Source organism: Corvus kubaryi, unplaced genomic scaffold (assembly GCF_017639235.1).
Source record: "Corvus kubaryi isolate FWS band 111438036 unplaced genomic scaffold, C.kubaryi_AGA036_p1.0 37398, whole genome shotgun sequence".
NCBI classification, from domain to species: domain Eukaryota; kingdom Metazoa; phylum Chordata; class Aves; order Passeriformes; family Corvidae; genus Corvus; species Corvus kubaryi.
In genome coordinates this window covers 45519598-45532719 of record NW_024581137.1, presented here as the reverse complement: position 1 = coordinate 45532719, position 13122 = coordinate 45519598, and the positions used below count along the sequence as shown (strand labels likewise).

General features: G+C 37.4%; 1 protein-coding gene across 11 annotated transcripts in view; it reads left to right on the top strand.

The window, feature by feature from the left end:
- PARD3 (par-3 family cell polarity regulator) overlaps window positions 1–13122 on the top strand; it is a 420254-nt gene that overhangs the window by 193353 nt on the left and 213779 nt on the right. For 9 of the 11 annotated variants that reach the window (XM_042044372.1, XM_042044371.1, XM_042044370.1 and 6 more), the window contains 2 exons: window positions 6787–6878; window positions 9786–9869. In XM_042044372.1, coding sequence (XP_041900306.1) covers window positions 6787–6878; window positions 9786–9869 — 176 coding nt within the window. Of the gene's footprint in view, window positions 1–6786; window positions 6879–9634; window positions 9647–9785; window positions 9870–13122 lie in introns of all 11 variants that reach the window. The other 2 variants (XM_042044375.1, XM_042044365.1) reach the window with 1 other exon arrangement.

Genomic DNA, 13122 nt, shown 5'->3' with positions numbered 1-13122 from the left:
ATTCAATATTTTTTGGGTTTTCCCCATGTTGTCTTTGTAACTGCTCTTCAGATTTGATTGAAAATTGCCATTCTCTGGAGATTTGGCCGGTTAATCACGAAGTGAGAACATTAGCACAAAAGCCTGATGCTGGTGTATTTGTGCTAGTTAAGACACAAGAAGATAGGTCTCTTAGGAGCTGTTTCCTATCAAGTCTGATCATACAGAGAGAGAGAGAACCTACTTTATGTTGCAAGACCAAACAAACATTTATGAAGCACAGCTGCCAGGAGACTAATAGTGAATATGTCTCTCCTTCCATAATCATTACAGAGAAGTACAAGAGACTAAAGGGGGAAGCATGAAGGGAGGGGCATATTTTAATAGCGTAAGCTTTATTTTATTTGTGTCTTGGCTGAGGAAAAAAATATTTTCTGGAGCTTGTCATTATTGATAATCTGTCCTTTTCTACAGTAAACGCTAAAGCACCTGTTGGGTGTTAGATACTGAGCCTTTCAGTTTGCTATTTACAGGACTTATTTACACTCACTGTGCTAAAATTTAAAAAAATTAAATGCTAGAAAGCAAACAGCCTGGTGTGTGATGCTCCATGGGAAAGTGACTCTCACTTGTGATGCTCATTGAGGCAGTGCTGTCTCCAGCTGGGTATCAGGCCACACAGCCATTACTGAGGGACTGAGCTGACTGAATACCATACTCATATATGGTATTAATAAAAGATACAGAAATAATGTTATCACATTGCATCAGTGTTATATCAGCTCAATAATATCTAAAATTTAAATTAGTCACATTCTTGAAGGAGGAACTAGGAGAAATTGCAAAATGCCAAGAAATAAACTTCTCTCTTTGCTTTTCATTTCATTGAAGTCTGGGCACTGCAAGACTTCCAGAAAAGTTTGGCTTCTTGCAAACTGCCAGCTCAGCAGGTAAACAGCTTTATGTCCATGCAAGTAGTCCTTTCATCATATTAAAATATGCAAACAGTATTGACCTCTTATTTCCTTCGGATGAGTGTGATAAAAGCAATAATTCCTAGGAAAAATTACTTTAAAAAGTTACTTTGTAAAGATGATTACTACAGCAATAGTGACATATCAACGCTTTCCTAATCATTATGGCTCATCTTGCCAGTTTCTTTAGGAGTTGGGAAAATGCACAAAAACTGTAAAGGAGGCCCAGACAGACAGGGCCTATCCTGCCCTTGTGCAGGTACATTTCAGTGTATCTAAATCTGTTTCCACAATCAGTTCTTTCATCTTGGAGCACATATACTGCAGACTGGCAGTTCTGGGTTAATGGTTAGACATGATCTTAGAGGACTCTTCCAGCTGAAATTCAATGCACAAGAGAGTTGCTGTTTACATTATAGGTGTACTGGTGGTCAGTGGAGCACACCTTGCCAAAGAGTTCTCAAGTGATTTGAAAGCAGAGTTTACTGTCTTTTTACAGTCATTATCACTAAAATATCACTTTCTGAACAATAATGAAACAATTATTATGCCTCCCTGAACTGAAAAAAACCAACCAAACCACCCAAACCATCTTTACTTCCGTTTTTATTTTCCCAGTTATTGGTAGAATGGAGATATTGCTGTTGAATTAAGGGATGGGATTAAGTGTTCAGAGAAGATAGATTTATACATAACCCTTACAGGCCTTCAGAGCCCACTTCCCGTTGTGTCTGCCTGAAGCAGACCATGATCCTCACTCTCTCAGATCAGGCACCTAGAAACAAAGGCTGCACAAATGAAAGATGTAGGAATTTCATACTTAGACTCCCTGGCTGCAACTGAGTTTTCGGTAGAAAATTGTCAAAATACAAGGGAATGTGAATTTCTATTTCTGTTTTGTTTCATGAAAAGTTTATTGAACAGCAGTGATGAGTGGCAGAGAGCTTCTTTGAAGATGACGTTGTGGATTAATCAGAGGCAGGAGCTAATATTTTGGTAATGGAAGTTAAAATTTCCAGTAAGACAGGGAAAGTGTGGCTGGTTTTGAGCTTTGGAAATAACACTAGGCATATTTCACTCTGGAATTTTCTGAGAAAATGTAATTAAAAGATCTGTTTGAGTTCATATATATTGGATAAGGTTCAGTTGGCAAGAGTACTGCTGACATTTCTTAACTCTGCAGATTTTGTAATCCTAGGTGGTGATAGAGAGATTGTCTTCAAAAATAAAAACCCAATTGGCAACTTTTCTTATGTATTTCATTAACACTGTGCAGGTGAGCTGTGAAATGGACCTTTATATGTAGAACTGTTAGCACAAATAGTCCATTTTGAGCAGTTAAAATAATTTTTCAGGTTTTGAGTCACTAATTTTATTACAGAACTTAGAAATTTCTTTTTATTTATTTTTAGAACAGTGGGAAATTTTACACCGAGCACATCAAGATATAGAGAAGTACATTGGAAGAGGTGCTTTAAATTTTCCTTAGTGCTGTAAAGAGGAAATTATTTTTAAATTATTCTTTTTTCAATTTTGGAAAAAACCATACTGTGTCTTTAGTAGCTGTACATTAAAAACTGTATCTTTTGATATAGCAGATATCAGTGCTTTTATATAGAGAAAAGAAATCTTACAATTTTGGGAGCTTGCTCAAATCAGTTATTTCTGAGAAATATCTGCAGTAATAGCCATGTGGGTTTACAGAAACTTTCTTGCTTGTTCTGTTAAATGTCCTTTTCCTTGTTTACCTCATCCAGGTCAAATTTGCCTTTCAGAAGAAAACTGCTTTCCAAATAAAGAAATAATTGCTTGATGCAAAGATTTGCGCAGCTAGTTAGTTACTTTTCATAGTAAATCAGAATTTTAAGTCAAATCCCTCTGCAGGTGTCCAATTTTTCTCTCCGTTCACTTCAGTGTAAATCAAAATCTGTGTTATTTTGAGAAGAAAAGAGAGTCTGATTACTGTAATATTAAAGTTTTTTAAAATGGAACATCATACATCTGTTGATTATGGCAGTAGCCCTTTCATTGGGATTATGATTCCTCCTCTAAGCACCTATTTATGGGCACATGCATGTTTCTGATATAGATCTGTCTGCTGTCCAGAAAAAGCCAGACAGAGGCGTGTAGGAGCTGCTGGTTATTAATTGCTTGGATAACTGACAGTCAGTGTGGTTCCAAAACTTGCTGTGTTTATGATTCTCGATACAAAAGCCACAAAATGTAGATGTGATGGTGCCAGAGAGCATCTGTTTTACATAGCTTTTGATTTGCAGTTTCTGATTTGTTATACCCCAATATTGAAAGGTGCATATAGGCAGGAGGCAGCTAAGTTGGCTGTTTGCTTTGACCTGGCTGCACTTGCACTTGAGGTCAGGCATAGGGATGCTCCTCTCCTTGGCAGAAAAAACCTCTGGACCACCAGGTGGGACAGAAAGAAAGTGTAGTGGTTTGGTCCAAAATACTCATTACTGTTTACCTTCTGTGAGATAAGAGTTAGGAGAAACGCACAGCAGGCACCAAACTTGAAAGAATATAAAGAAGTTTATTAACAGACCTAAAAGAGGAAAAAAGAAATCATACCACGTCTTCAGAACTCTTCTCCTCCCCCCACCTTTCTCCCTTCTCCCAGTGACAATGTAAAAAGACAGCCCTTCAGATATTCAGTCTGTTTACCACTGCCATAATAACCTTTTTCAGTCCATTTAGGAAGAGGAGTCTCTCTTGCCCATGCTATGAAAACATTATCACAACGAGCCAGCCACCCGGGTTGGTTCTCTGCTCACATGTGAGTCCCTTCCCCCGACTTGCAGCTTTTCCCACAACTGCTTTCGAGGGTCCACTCTTGAAATTACTGAGGTAAAATTTTAAGGTTGAGCCATTCAGAAACAAAAGTTCTCTTCACCCATCTCTGGGAGCATTTCATCTCTAAGAACAGAGGCCCTCCTCCTTCCCTGGGAGCAAAGGGTCCTCCTCATCTTCATCTCTAGGACTATCTCTGGGAGCATCTCTAGGAACTGAGGTTTTCTCCTTTTCCATTTGGAGCAAAAGTCCTCATCGCTTCCATCTCTCCCTGTTGAAACCTCTCATGAAATTACAGCTGCTTCAGCATCTGCCTATCTTGGCGCAGGTGCTTTTGCTCACAAGTACAAGTTGAACGCTCCACCCCCCCGCCTTCATGAAATTACAACAGGTACTCTGATATATCATAGCTCTACAACAGAATTTCAGCTTTAAGCATCTTCTCTTTCTCTTCCCTCAGGTTTTCAGCTCTTCACAGCACTAAAAGGGTTAATCTCACCTAGGCCTTGCAGCTGGAATTTCGAGTACTGTTGGTCACATGATCTCTGCCGGACAGCGGTGCAGTTTCAGCTGAATCTTGGCCTCACTGGAGAGGGGGAGCTGAGCCGCTCCAGCTGCCCACAGCCCTGCTGGGGTGGGGGGGGGGTTCCGCAGGTGGAACAGGGCTCCAGGATGGCCGTGGCCTGGCCCAGCCTGGCCCGAGCGGGGCCTGGGCTGGGCCCGCTGGCCCCCGCATGGGACCCGCAGCCACCTGTCCCAGCAGCAGAAATGAGACAGAGAGAATCTGCCTCTGAGTTTCCTATTCTTAAGTGTGGATTACAGAGGCGGTCACAACTTTAAGTGGCTTAAAGAATTGTCCCTATTCAAACTGGCCAGCTGATAGGTTCTGTCAGGTCACAGAGGAAGCTGTGAGCACCCCTTTGCAAGAACATCACTTCCGGGACTATGCTTGCTAACCCATGACAGAAAGGAAACAGAATGTCCAATAAGTTGAGAGGCCTAGGTCTGACCAGACAGGAGGTGGTGGGAACAAGATCAAAGATACCCTCAGGGCTGGGAAGGGTGGAAAGAAGGTTTTGTACAAGGATTTAGCTCAAGTATTGCACAGGGGGCTGTGTCCCAGGAGGGCACTGAAGGCAGTTCTATCAAGAGCAAGCCCAAAGGACTGCTGCAAACACTGACTGGGGCAAGGGGAGTTTTGTTTACAGACTTAAAGTAGTCTGTGAAGAGAAAAGCTTGTGGGGCTAAAAATTGGTGAAGTGTAGGACCCAAGTGTTACTAAATGAATGATGCTTACGTTGCACATACATAGATGTCTGCTAAAATGACACAGCATAAAGCCAGACATTTATTTTTTAGCAGAGGCATATCTACAAATAGATAGGATGTTATTTCAGTCTCTTCTTCCATGTATATATACTTCTTGTATGTTTGCTTGGAAAAACCACACATGAAAAATTTCCAAAAAAACATTGTATTAACAAAGTCATGTTCATCTGTGATGACCTTTTGCCATAAGTGAGAGTCAAAATTAGATTTCATCAGCAACTCTGATGAAGAGTTCTGTTTAGACTAGTAATAGCTTCAGTGCGATAAAAATACAAAGTTTCTACAACCACCAGTGTCCCTAACTTCAAACAGGAAACCCATGGCAACAGTGATTTGCAAGCTGCTTTATGAAACAAGGTGGAATGCCTCTTTCCAGTATGAAACAACTCCAAATGTTCTGATTTTCTTTTATAAACCTTTTTGCATGTGACTTTTGAATTCATGGAGTCATGGAGATTTGAGTATTTATTTAATTTTAAAATTTGTTGTAGTGGTACATATAGAACTTCAACTGAAATCAGTAAATACCCAGTTCTAGGCAGGTTCAAGATGCTGGTTATTACTTACCTTGTGCTTAACAGGGAAAATGACGAGGAAGTGCATATTAACACCTCTCGAGACACAGGATCATCAATCTTCCCAGTAGCTTGGCCTCACACAGTGTGCTGCTTTCCTGGGTGCACAAGGCATATCCACAGCCCATGGAAGCCTGATGCATCCAGCCTCCTGCTTTTGCAGATTCCCTGTGGAAATGTCAGTTGGACATTACCAGCTGTCTCTGCCTGCCTTTAACATCTCTTCAATACTTTAATAAGTTGTCTGACTCTGTGTGCTAAACTCATAAGCTATCACATATTATTTTGCTGACCTGATGGCTCTGACTCTAGAGTCTGTCTGTGTTTGAAACCTACTGCTCACACTTTGTAATATTTTCTGTTTGATTACATGGGTATTTAAAAGTATAAGCTTCTAATAATTAACATACATATAAGAATGGGTTTAAATCTTCTTACTGGAAGTCCCTGATCTAAATTTGAAAATACAGCATTCACAACTTTGACATTGAAGTTATACGTTTGGTGAATAATGTATGTACTTTTTGGAAAGTGAAATTAAAAATAAAATCAATTGGTTAGCATTAGAGCCTTGCGTAACTCTTTGATGTCAGCCTTTTCTGGCACACTATTAATAAAGGTTTTGATAAAATGTTTAAAGAGCTCTTGGTACTTTATGGAATTACAGAAGCTGCATTTTCTTTTACTGTTTTTAAGTCTTTGCAGATGAGCCTCAGCGATCAGCCTTGTGTGTTCAGTCAAGCCCTCAGTAACCTGCCCAGGGAGAACGTGGGAGGAGTTTCCCCAAACACTGCTGACCATCAGCTGATTTTGTGCTTTTGCTTGTCAACCTTTTAAAAAAATGCTGACTGTGATAGTTTCTGTAGCATTGCTTTTATAACTGTAGTAAAATTATGATATAACACCGGTGAAACTATAAATACCATTGCAAAAATGCATAAAGTGACGAAAACCAATTTAGAACAGTTTCAGACAGAAGAGGAAAGATTTTTGTACTTGTGGAAGCATAACATTTTCACTGCATATGTGGTAACCCCAATAATCTGAGGGTGGTAAAATCTCGTTACTAAAATGAGTTAATAAAATTAAATGCAGGTTTAAATAATTTCTTTTCTTTTAATATCTAGGATGAAGATCAAACAGAGGAGGACAACAGCAGAGTTGAGCCTGTTGGACATGCGGACACTGGTTTGGAGAACGCTACCAATTTTTCCCTGGAGTAAGTTACTAGCAGAATATATTGTTTTAACAAGTCTTAAGATTGAACACAGACTGGCACAGTACTCAGAGCAATATGAGTGATTCTGCTCTTAAGAAAGTGGGGTAATCTTTTTTAGGTCATATCATTTTGGTTTTAAACAATGGACCTTTTAAAAATAGATTTTAAACAGTTTAAAATGCCTGTGTTAAAGATGAACATTGAAAACTTGACATTTATAAGTGCTGATGCTACAGTAGATTTTCTGCCTCAAGGAAGATGCTTATTTGATGGAACTTTGAAAACTTGACAGAAGGAATAGGGCCAGTGCTAGTACAAATAGATCAACAGGCAGGAATTTCAAAGGGGAAAATCTTAATTCCAATCACTGGTTCACAGTCTCTTGGAAGATGTGTGGGGGTCACAAGTTGTGTGGTCAAAAGCCTCATACTTTGTGAATGGATCAAAACTGGTGTTTTGTTAGCTCCACCTAATTTAAAAAGACAATCACTAAATGATATTTTATGTCATCAAAAGATACAGCAAACTTGACCTTTTGCATTTCATTGAAAAGAACTGATCCATACCTTGCTATGGAATTAATGAGAAAATATTCCTTCTAGCCTTAAATTAAATCTTTTAAATTGCTGAACGTAAATTTTAAATAAAGTTAAATCTTCTGCTCCTGTTATTTTTGAATTAAATTATGCATTAGGTACAGAGGGTTTAAATGTTAGCTAAAGATCATGGTGACATCTATTAGGCAATAGAACGTGTGTTTTACTTGGTTCCATTTACAAATCTGTTACATCGTAAATTCCAAATGCTGTTTCCTAAATAGAATTTGCAGAACTTCTGTCAAATTTAATGCTTCCTGGTGTTGCTTTAAAGTAACTTATTGACTTCTCATCATATGCTACTTCATTTATGTTTTGTTTTGATCTCATACTTCTTTGCATGTTTGTTTCAAGCAGTTGGCCCAAACTTCTGAGAAAATCAGGAAGCCAGATTGAAAGAATCTCTCTTAGGAAGCAATCATTTCCTCTTGTTTACTGTTTTACAGAATTTAACATTTGAATTTGGAAGAGATGACTTTTTTTTTTTAAAGAAAAAGTATAAGAAAAATGAGTGCAAAGATGTTAAATGTGCATTTTGAACAAATGAAAAATGACCGACTCAAGCACTGGAACAAGCTAAATGGTGTACACTGGATATGAAAACTGAGTGGTTGGGTTTTTTTAAAATTTAAGCTGTGTTTCCACTTACGCAGTTCCAGGTGAATCACAAAGATTTTCATTTGTTCTCTTTCTTAGCCCTTAATTTTCTTCTAAGCTAATAGCAGAGTCAGAAAAAAGTTAATCATAGAGAATCACAGGCCTACCAATAGCAAACAATGTCTTTTAGAGTTCCCTTTGGAGATCAGAGGATCATTTGATCACCTCAAATCCTGTGAGCTGCTTTCACACTAGTTAATGGAAACTTAGCCTTAACATACAGTGAGAAGGAAATGAAGTCAGCCTATACAGAAACTGCACAGGGAACAGTATGAAATGCTGTACTGATCTCAGTCTTTAAACATTGGTCCAGGTCTGAAGAATAACATATTTTTGGTGTTTTGTGTTGTTTAAAAATCAAGGTAAAAATCCAGGCACCGATTACAGCGAATGTAAAGGCTACCTTAAAAATATATTAAAAAACTTTAATGTAGAAGAAATGTAAAACAAAGTGTAACGCAGAATTTGTGTTGACTTCCCAGCCATATGTGGTCTGGGTATTCTCAAACTCCAGATAAAGAGCTGCAAGCTTTCATGATGGGCCACCATATGATCAAGAGCTTATTGAAGGAAGTAGAAAATCTTTTACTGCTATCACAGGGCATTTGTCTTGCTCTTTGCTCCATTTTGAGATTAAATTTTATTTGTACACTTGTGAGGAATAAGCTTTTCAAAGGTCTGTGTGTGTATATATATAGTGCCAGGAAATATGGAAAAAGTATGTAATACTAGAGAGAGGCATAAGCCACAAATTTAGATTGTGGCTTCTGTTCAGATTTCTCACTTCCAGTTTTACTGAGAAGTTCGGCCTTCGTATATTATTTTCTCATTTGTGTATTTATAGCTCTTTATGGTTCATGGGCTGTATTCCACCTTTCCAGATATGGGCATGTTTCAAATGCATTAATAGATTTGGTCTAAATCTATTTCTACAATTTTTGCATGTCTCTTTCTGAACCTGTATTTTCTTCTTCTGCTTTTTTCCTCACTACAGCAAAAATTATAATTGAAAACTAGATGCATGGTTGCTTCAGGGGACGTCTGGTTGGTTTTGAATGTTACAGTTAAATCTTACTTTGGAAACTTTGCTTAGTAAGGAGAAGCAGGAATCTTCCAGTAAAAGAAATGGAATTACAATAAAACAGATTAATGTGTTTTAAAACTAGAAGGATTCAGCCAATTAAAAATTTAATAATTCTCATTTGATTATGAGAAAGCTAATGTTAAAATTTAGCATTGGCTCTAAGATGAAAAAGTAAAGCATGCTAGTGCTATGACGAGCTTTTAGGCTTCTGAGAAAAAACTGTGTGTGGCATTTAAGGTATTTCTGCTCAATGGTCAGTTTAACTTTAGAATAAGAAAGAAATAAAGCAGTATGCATACAGTGATGATGGTGAGACCTATTTTTATGTATCCAGCTAAGTTTTAAAAAAAATTCTTTGATTTCTGTTGGTTCTATTAATTGAACTATTTTTGATGATTGATCTCCTTTCATGCCATCAGATTAATCTTCAGGTACGTAGTATTCAACAATGCTTTCATCACCATGGCTTGGTTTCTGGAATGGTTTTGTTTTTCTGTGTATGTTTGTGTGGGGTTTTTTGGTTCCTTCACGGTACATGTTCATATTCCCTCATTCGTCATTGTCTCACAGTGATATGGTAAAGCTCGTCGAAGTCTCCAATGACGGCGGGCCTTTGGGAATCCATGTAGTGCCTTTCAGTGCCCGAGGCGGAAGGTAACGTATTGTGTAGGATTTTATTAGCATTGTAATTTGCTGTGCTTTAACTTGGTTGTGTTAATTTTTGTATTGTGTGCCTTTGCCCTCTGTAGAATATTGTCTATTTTTCAAGAGGCAGTCTCACTGATTAAGAAAGGAAGAAATGCAAGTTTACTGACTCTGTGCTTGGAATGGACTCTATAGTTCAAAGGCTCTGCTAAAAAGAAGTTAGAAATGTGTGTTGTAATCGCAGGGGAAATTGAAGGATAAAGATATTTCCTTTTGGACTCCTGAAATTTATAAACTTCTGCCTTAGTTCAGGTGCATATTTGTGCAACATTTCCTTGCTGACTTTTAAAGCCACAAGTTTCCAAATAACAGGGAGGTCTAAACCAGAGGCATCCTACGCTTGTGCTTGTTTAGAGAGGGGGGGAAAACAATCACCACACATTCAAAATTTCATGTTGTCCCATCTGTTGGGGTTAAAATGAAGTAGCAAAACCAGTTGAAACATTCTGGTTTGGGGGAAAATGAACCTATTTTACAGGATGAAACTCCTGAAGTTTGATTGTACAGGAAAAAAAACCCCAAATGCGTAGAGAACGTAGTTTACATTAGAAAATACAATGTGGGGGATGTTATTAATAAACAGAATACATGATCTCTAATGCTTCCTTTGCTAATGTAGACTTTTAGTGTTTAGGGTCATTAAGATAATCTCAGAAAAAAAAGCTAAACTTTTGTATTAATTACTGGTGGATTTGAAAATTTTGAGTACCTTGAAAAATGATAATTCTTCGGCAATATATGCAGATTTCATTTTGGTGTTGCATATTCTAAGTATACACTGTATTTTTTCTCTTTAAGGAAAAGGGGAACAAATATATATCTTAAAAGTAGTTTTGCACATGGAAAGGGGTGTTATGTTCTCATGTCTGTTGTCCCAGTATCAAATTCATTTTTGTAATTAAAAACTGACAAAATAACAAAACTAACTTGCTATACAAGTGTATCTCTCAAATATTACTATGATATTTTCAGAAATACAGGAGTATTTTAGGTATTTTTCCTTCTATACCTAATATCTTAATGGGATTTTAAACACAGTATAAGAGCTTTATTTGCAGTTGTTACTTAAAACCCAGTTCTTTCAAGGTCATATTGACAAGTATTATGAGAAAATGTAATTTTTTTTTTACTTTAAGGCTACTTTTTCTGGAGACTACAAGTATTAAGAGCAAGCTTCTGTTAAGTGATGAATTCTTCTCTTCATAATCTGAAATTCAGTAAATTCAGTGTGAGCCTGAGTGAACAGTACTTCAAACAGAACTCTGAAGTAAATCCCATAGAGTTAGAAATGGTTGAAATGTTCACACTGTTATCTGGGATTTAGACAGTGTGAAGGCCAAGGAAAAGATCAGTTTAAGAATGTTGGCTGCCTACTAAGTACTTGTTTAATAAAACTGATGTTAAAATATATATTTTGACATTTTGAATAAGAATTTTAACTCAAGTAAAATTTGCTTCCAAACTGTTATTGTGGTTGTCAAGTCTGAGGCAAAGCTTAAACTGTTTATACACAATGAGACCATTTTCAATGAAAAAGCCATAAACACAGGAATAAAATACATAATTTTTTAAAAAAGAATTCTAACTGTCGTGCAGAATTATATGATAAAGTTTTACTATAGGAAAGCCAGTTTTAAATATAAATGTTTCAAATCAGGACATACCAGAAAAGCAAATTCTATTAAAAGGGAAATAATTTTTATATTAAAATGTATCATCTTTTTCTTCATAATACTCAACTCACTTCATTGAAGAATGGAGGATATGTGTAATTGCTGAGGTTTTTTGACCATCCACAAAATAATCTGCTGAAGAGGGGAGACACTTGGTTCCATGTTTTGAAGGTGCAGAGGAGCAGAGTTGGGGAGGATCTAGAATATTTCCAAAACATTTCTCCCATGGTGTGAAAGAAAAGCAGAGTTCATTGGTTGGGATGGATTCTAAGCACTTGTGCTGCTGCTTTCCTGTCTGTGTGCCCACCTCTGCATGCTTTCAGTGAGGACAAGCACGTTATCTCCAGCTGCCTCCAGTGTGGGCAAAGAAAGGAACACACCCAGCTTCAGGTTGGAAGCAGTTGGTGGGGGTTTGGTTAGTTTTTTTTCCCCCTCCTGGTTTCCCACTACTTTTGAGCAGATAAGACACGCTTGTTTCTCCTTTTGCTAGATTGAGAGGGAGAGCAGATGCATGGCAGGGATCTTCTGCTTCTTACTTATTTCTCACTGTAGCTCAGGGCTGCTCTTTGTTCCTCCTCTGGCTGCAAAAAATAATTCCCCCTGCTACAATCAACTAACTTACCTGAGCAGGGAATCTGCTCAGTAGGAACCTAAGTATACGAAACCAAACACAGGACTGGGTAAAGACTTTGAGGGATGTCCAAAAAGAAAAGATCTACTGTGTCATGTAGATTAGTCCATTGTCCCATAGTTGTTTTATATTTGCTTGCTGTTCAGTTCCAGTTACGCTTTTTTTGTAAGTTCCTTTCTTTTGCTTTTGAAAATGTTACTCAATAGGCAATGGTTATTAAATCAATACTTGAAAGAATGTAAAAGCTCATTATGCAATTTACCTTTTTTCCCCTATGCAATAAGCAGGAGTATTCTCCCACCAAAAAATCTAAACCAAAAAATCCCTCCCCAAGGAAACATTTCAAACCTCTAAAAATTATGAGCCATAACTATGTTCTTTATTTCTATTGAGAAAATACTTGACTTTTTCATGGTGTTTTGAGGGTTTGGAATAAGTATCTCTTGAGTACTGGCTTTTGATCTGGAACAAAATCTGTAAAGGTCTCTGGCATATCTGTATAGATGCTACCAATTATTTCTGTTCCCAGTAAAACTGAGACTATTTTTTTTAATGAAGAAAAAAACATAAATCTGTATTTCTCTGGGAAAAGTACTATTGATTTGTAAAGACATGGTGAAACTTTATTCTATGTATATGTTTCCTTATCATCCTTCTGGTTTTGCCTCTAGAAATGTTATCATTCCCTTATTAGCCTATTTGATCCTATGCTTTTGTTAACAGACATTGTTCACCTTATCAAAAGAGAGGAGGGTATACATATTCATCACCTTATGGTTTTGCATTTTTAAGGATAAAAGTTTTGTTTGCAAACCTGCTGGCACATTTTTGAAATGGCGTAGATGCAGTACTGAGCAGAATAGGAAGCATGAAAATGAAAGTAGAATGAAGGACAGAA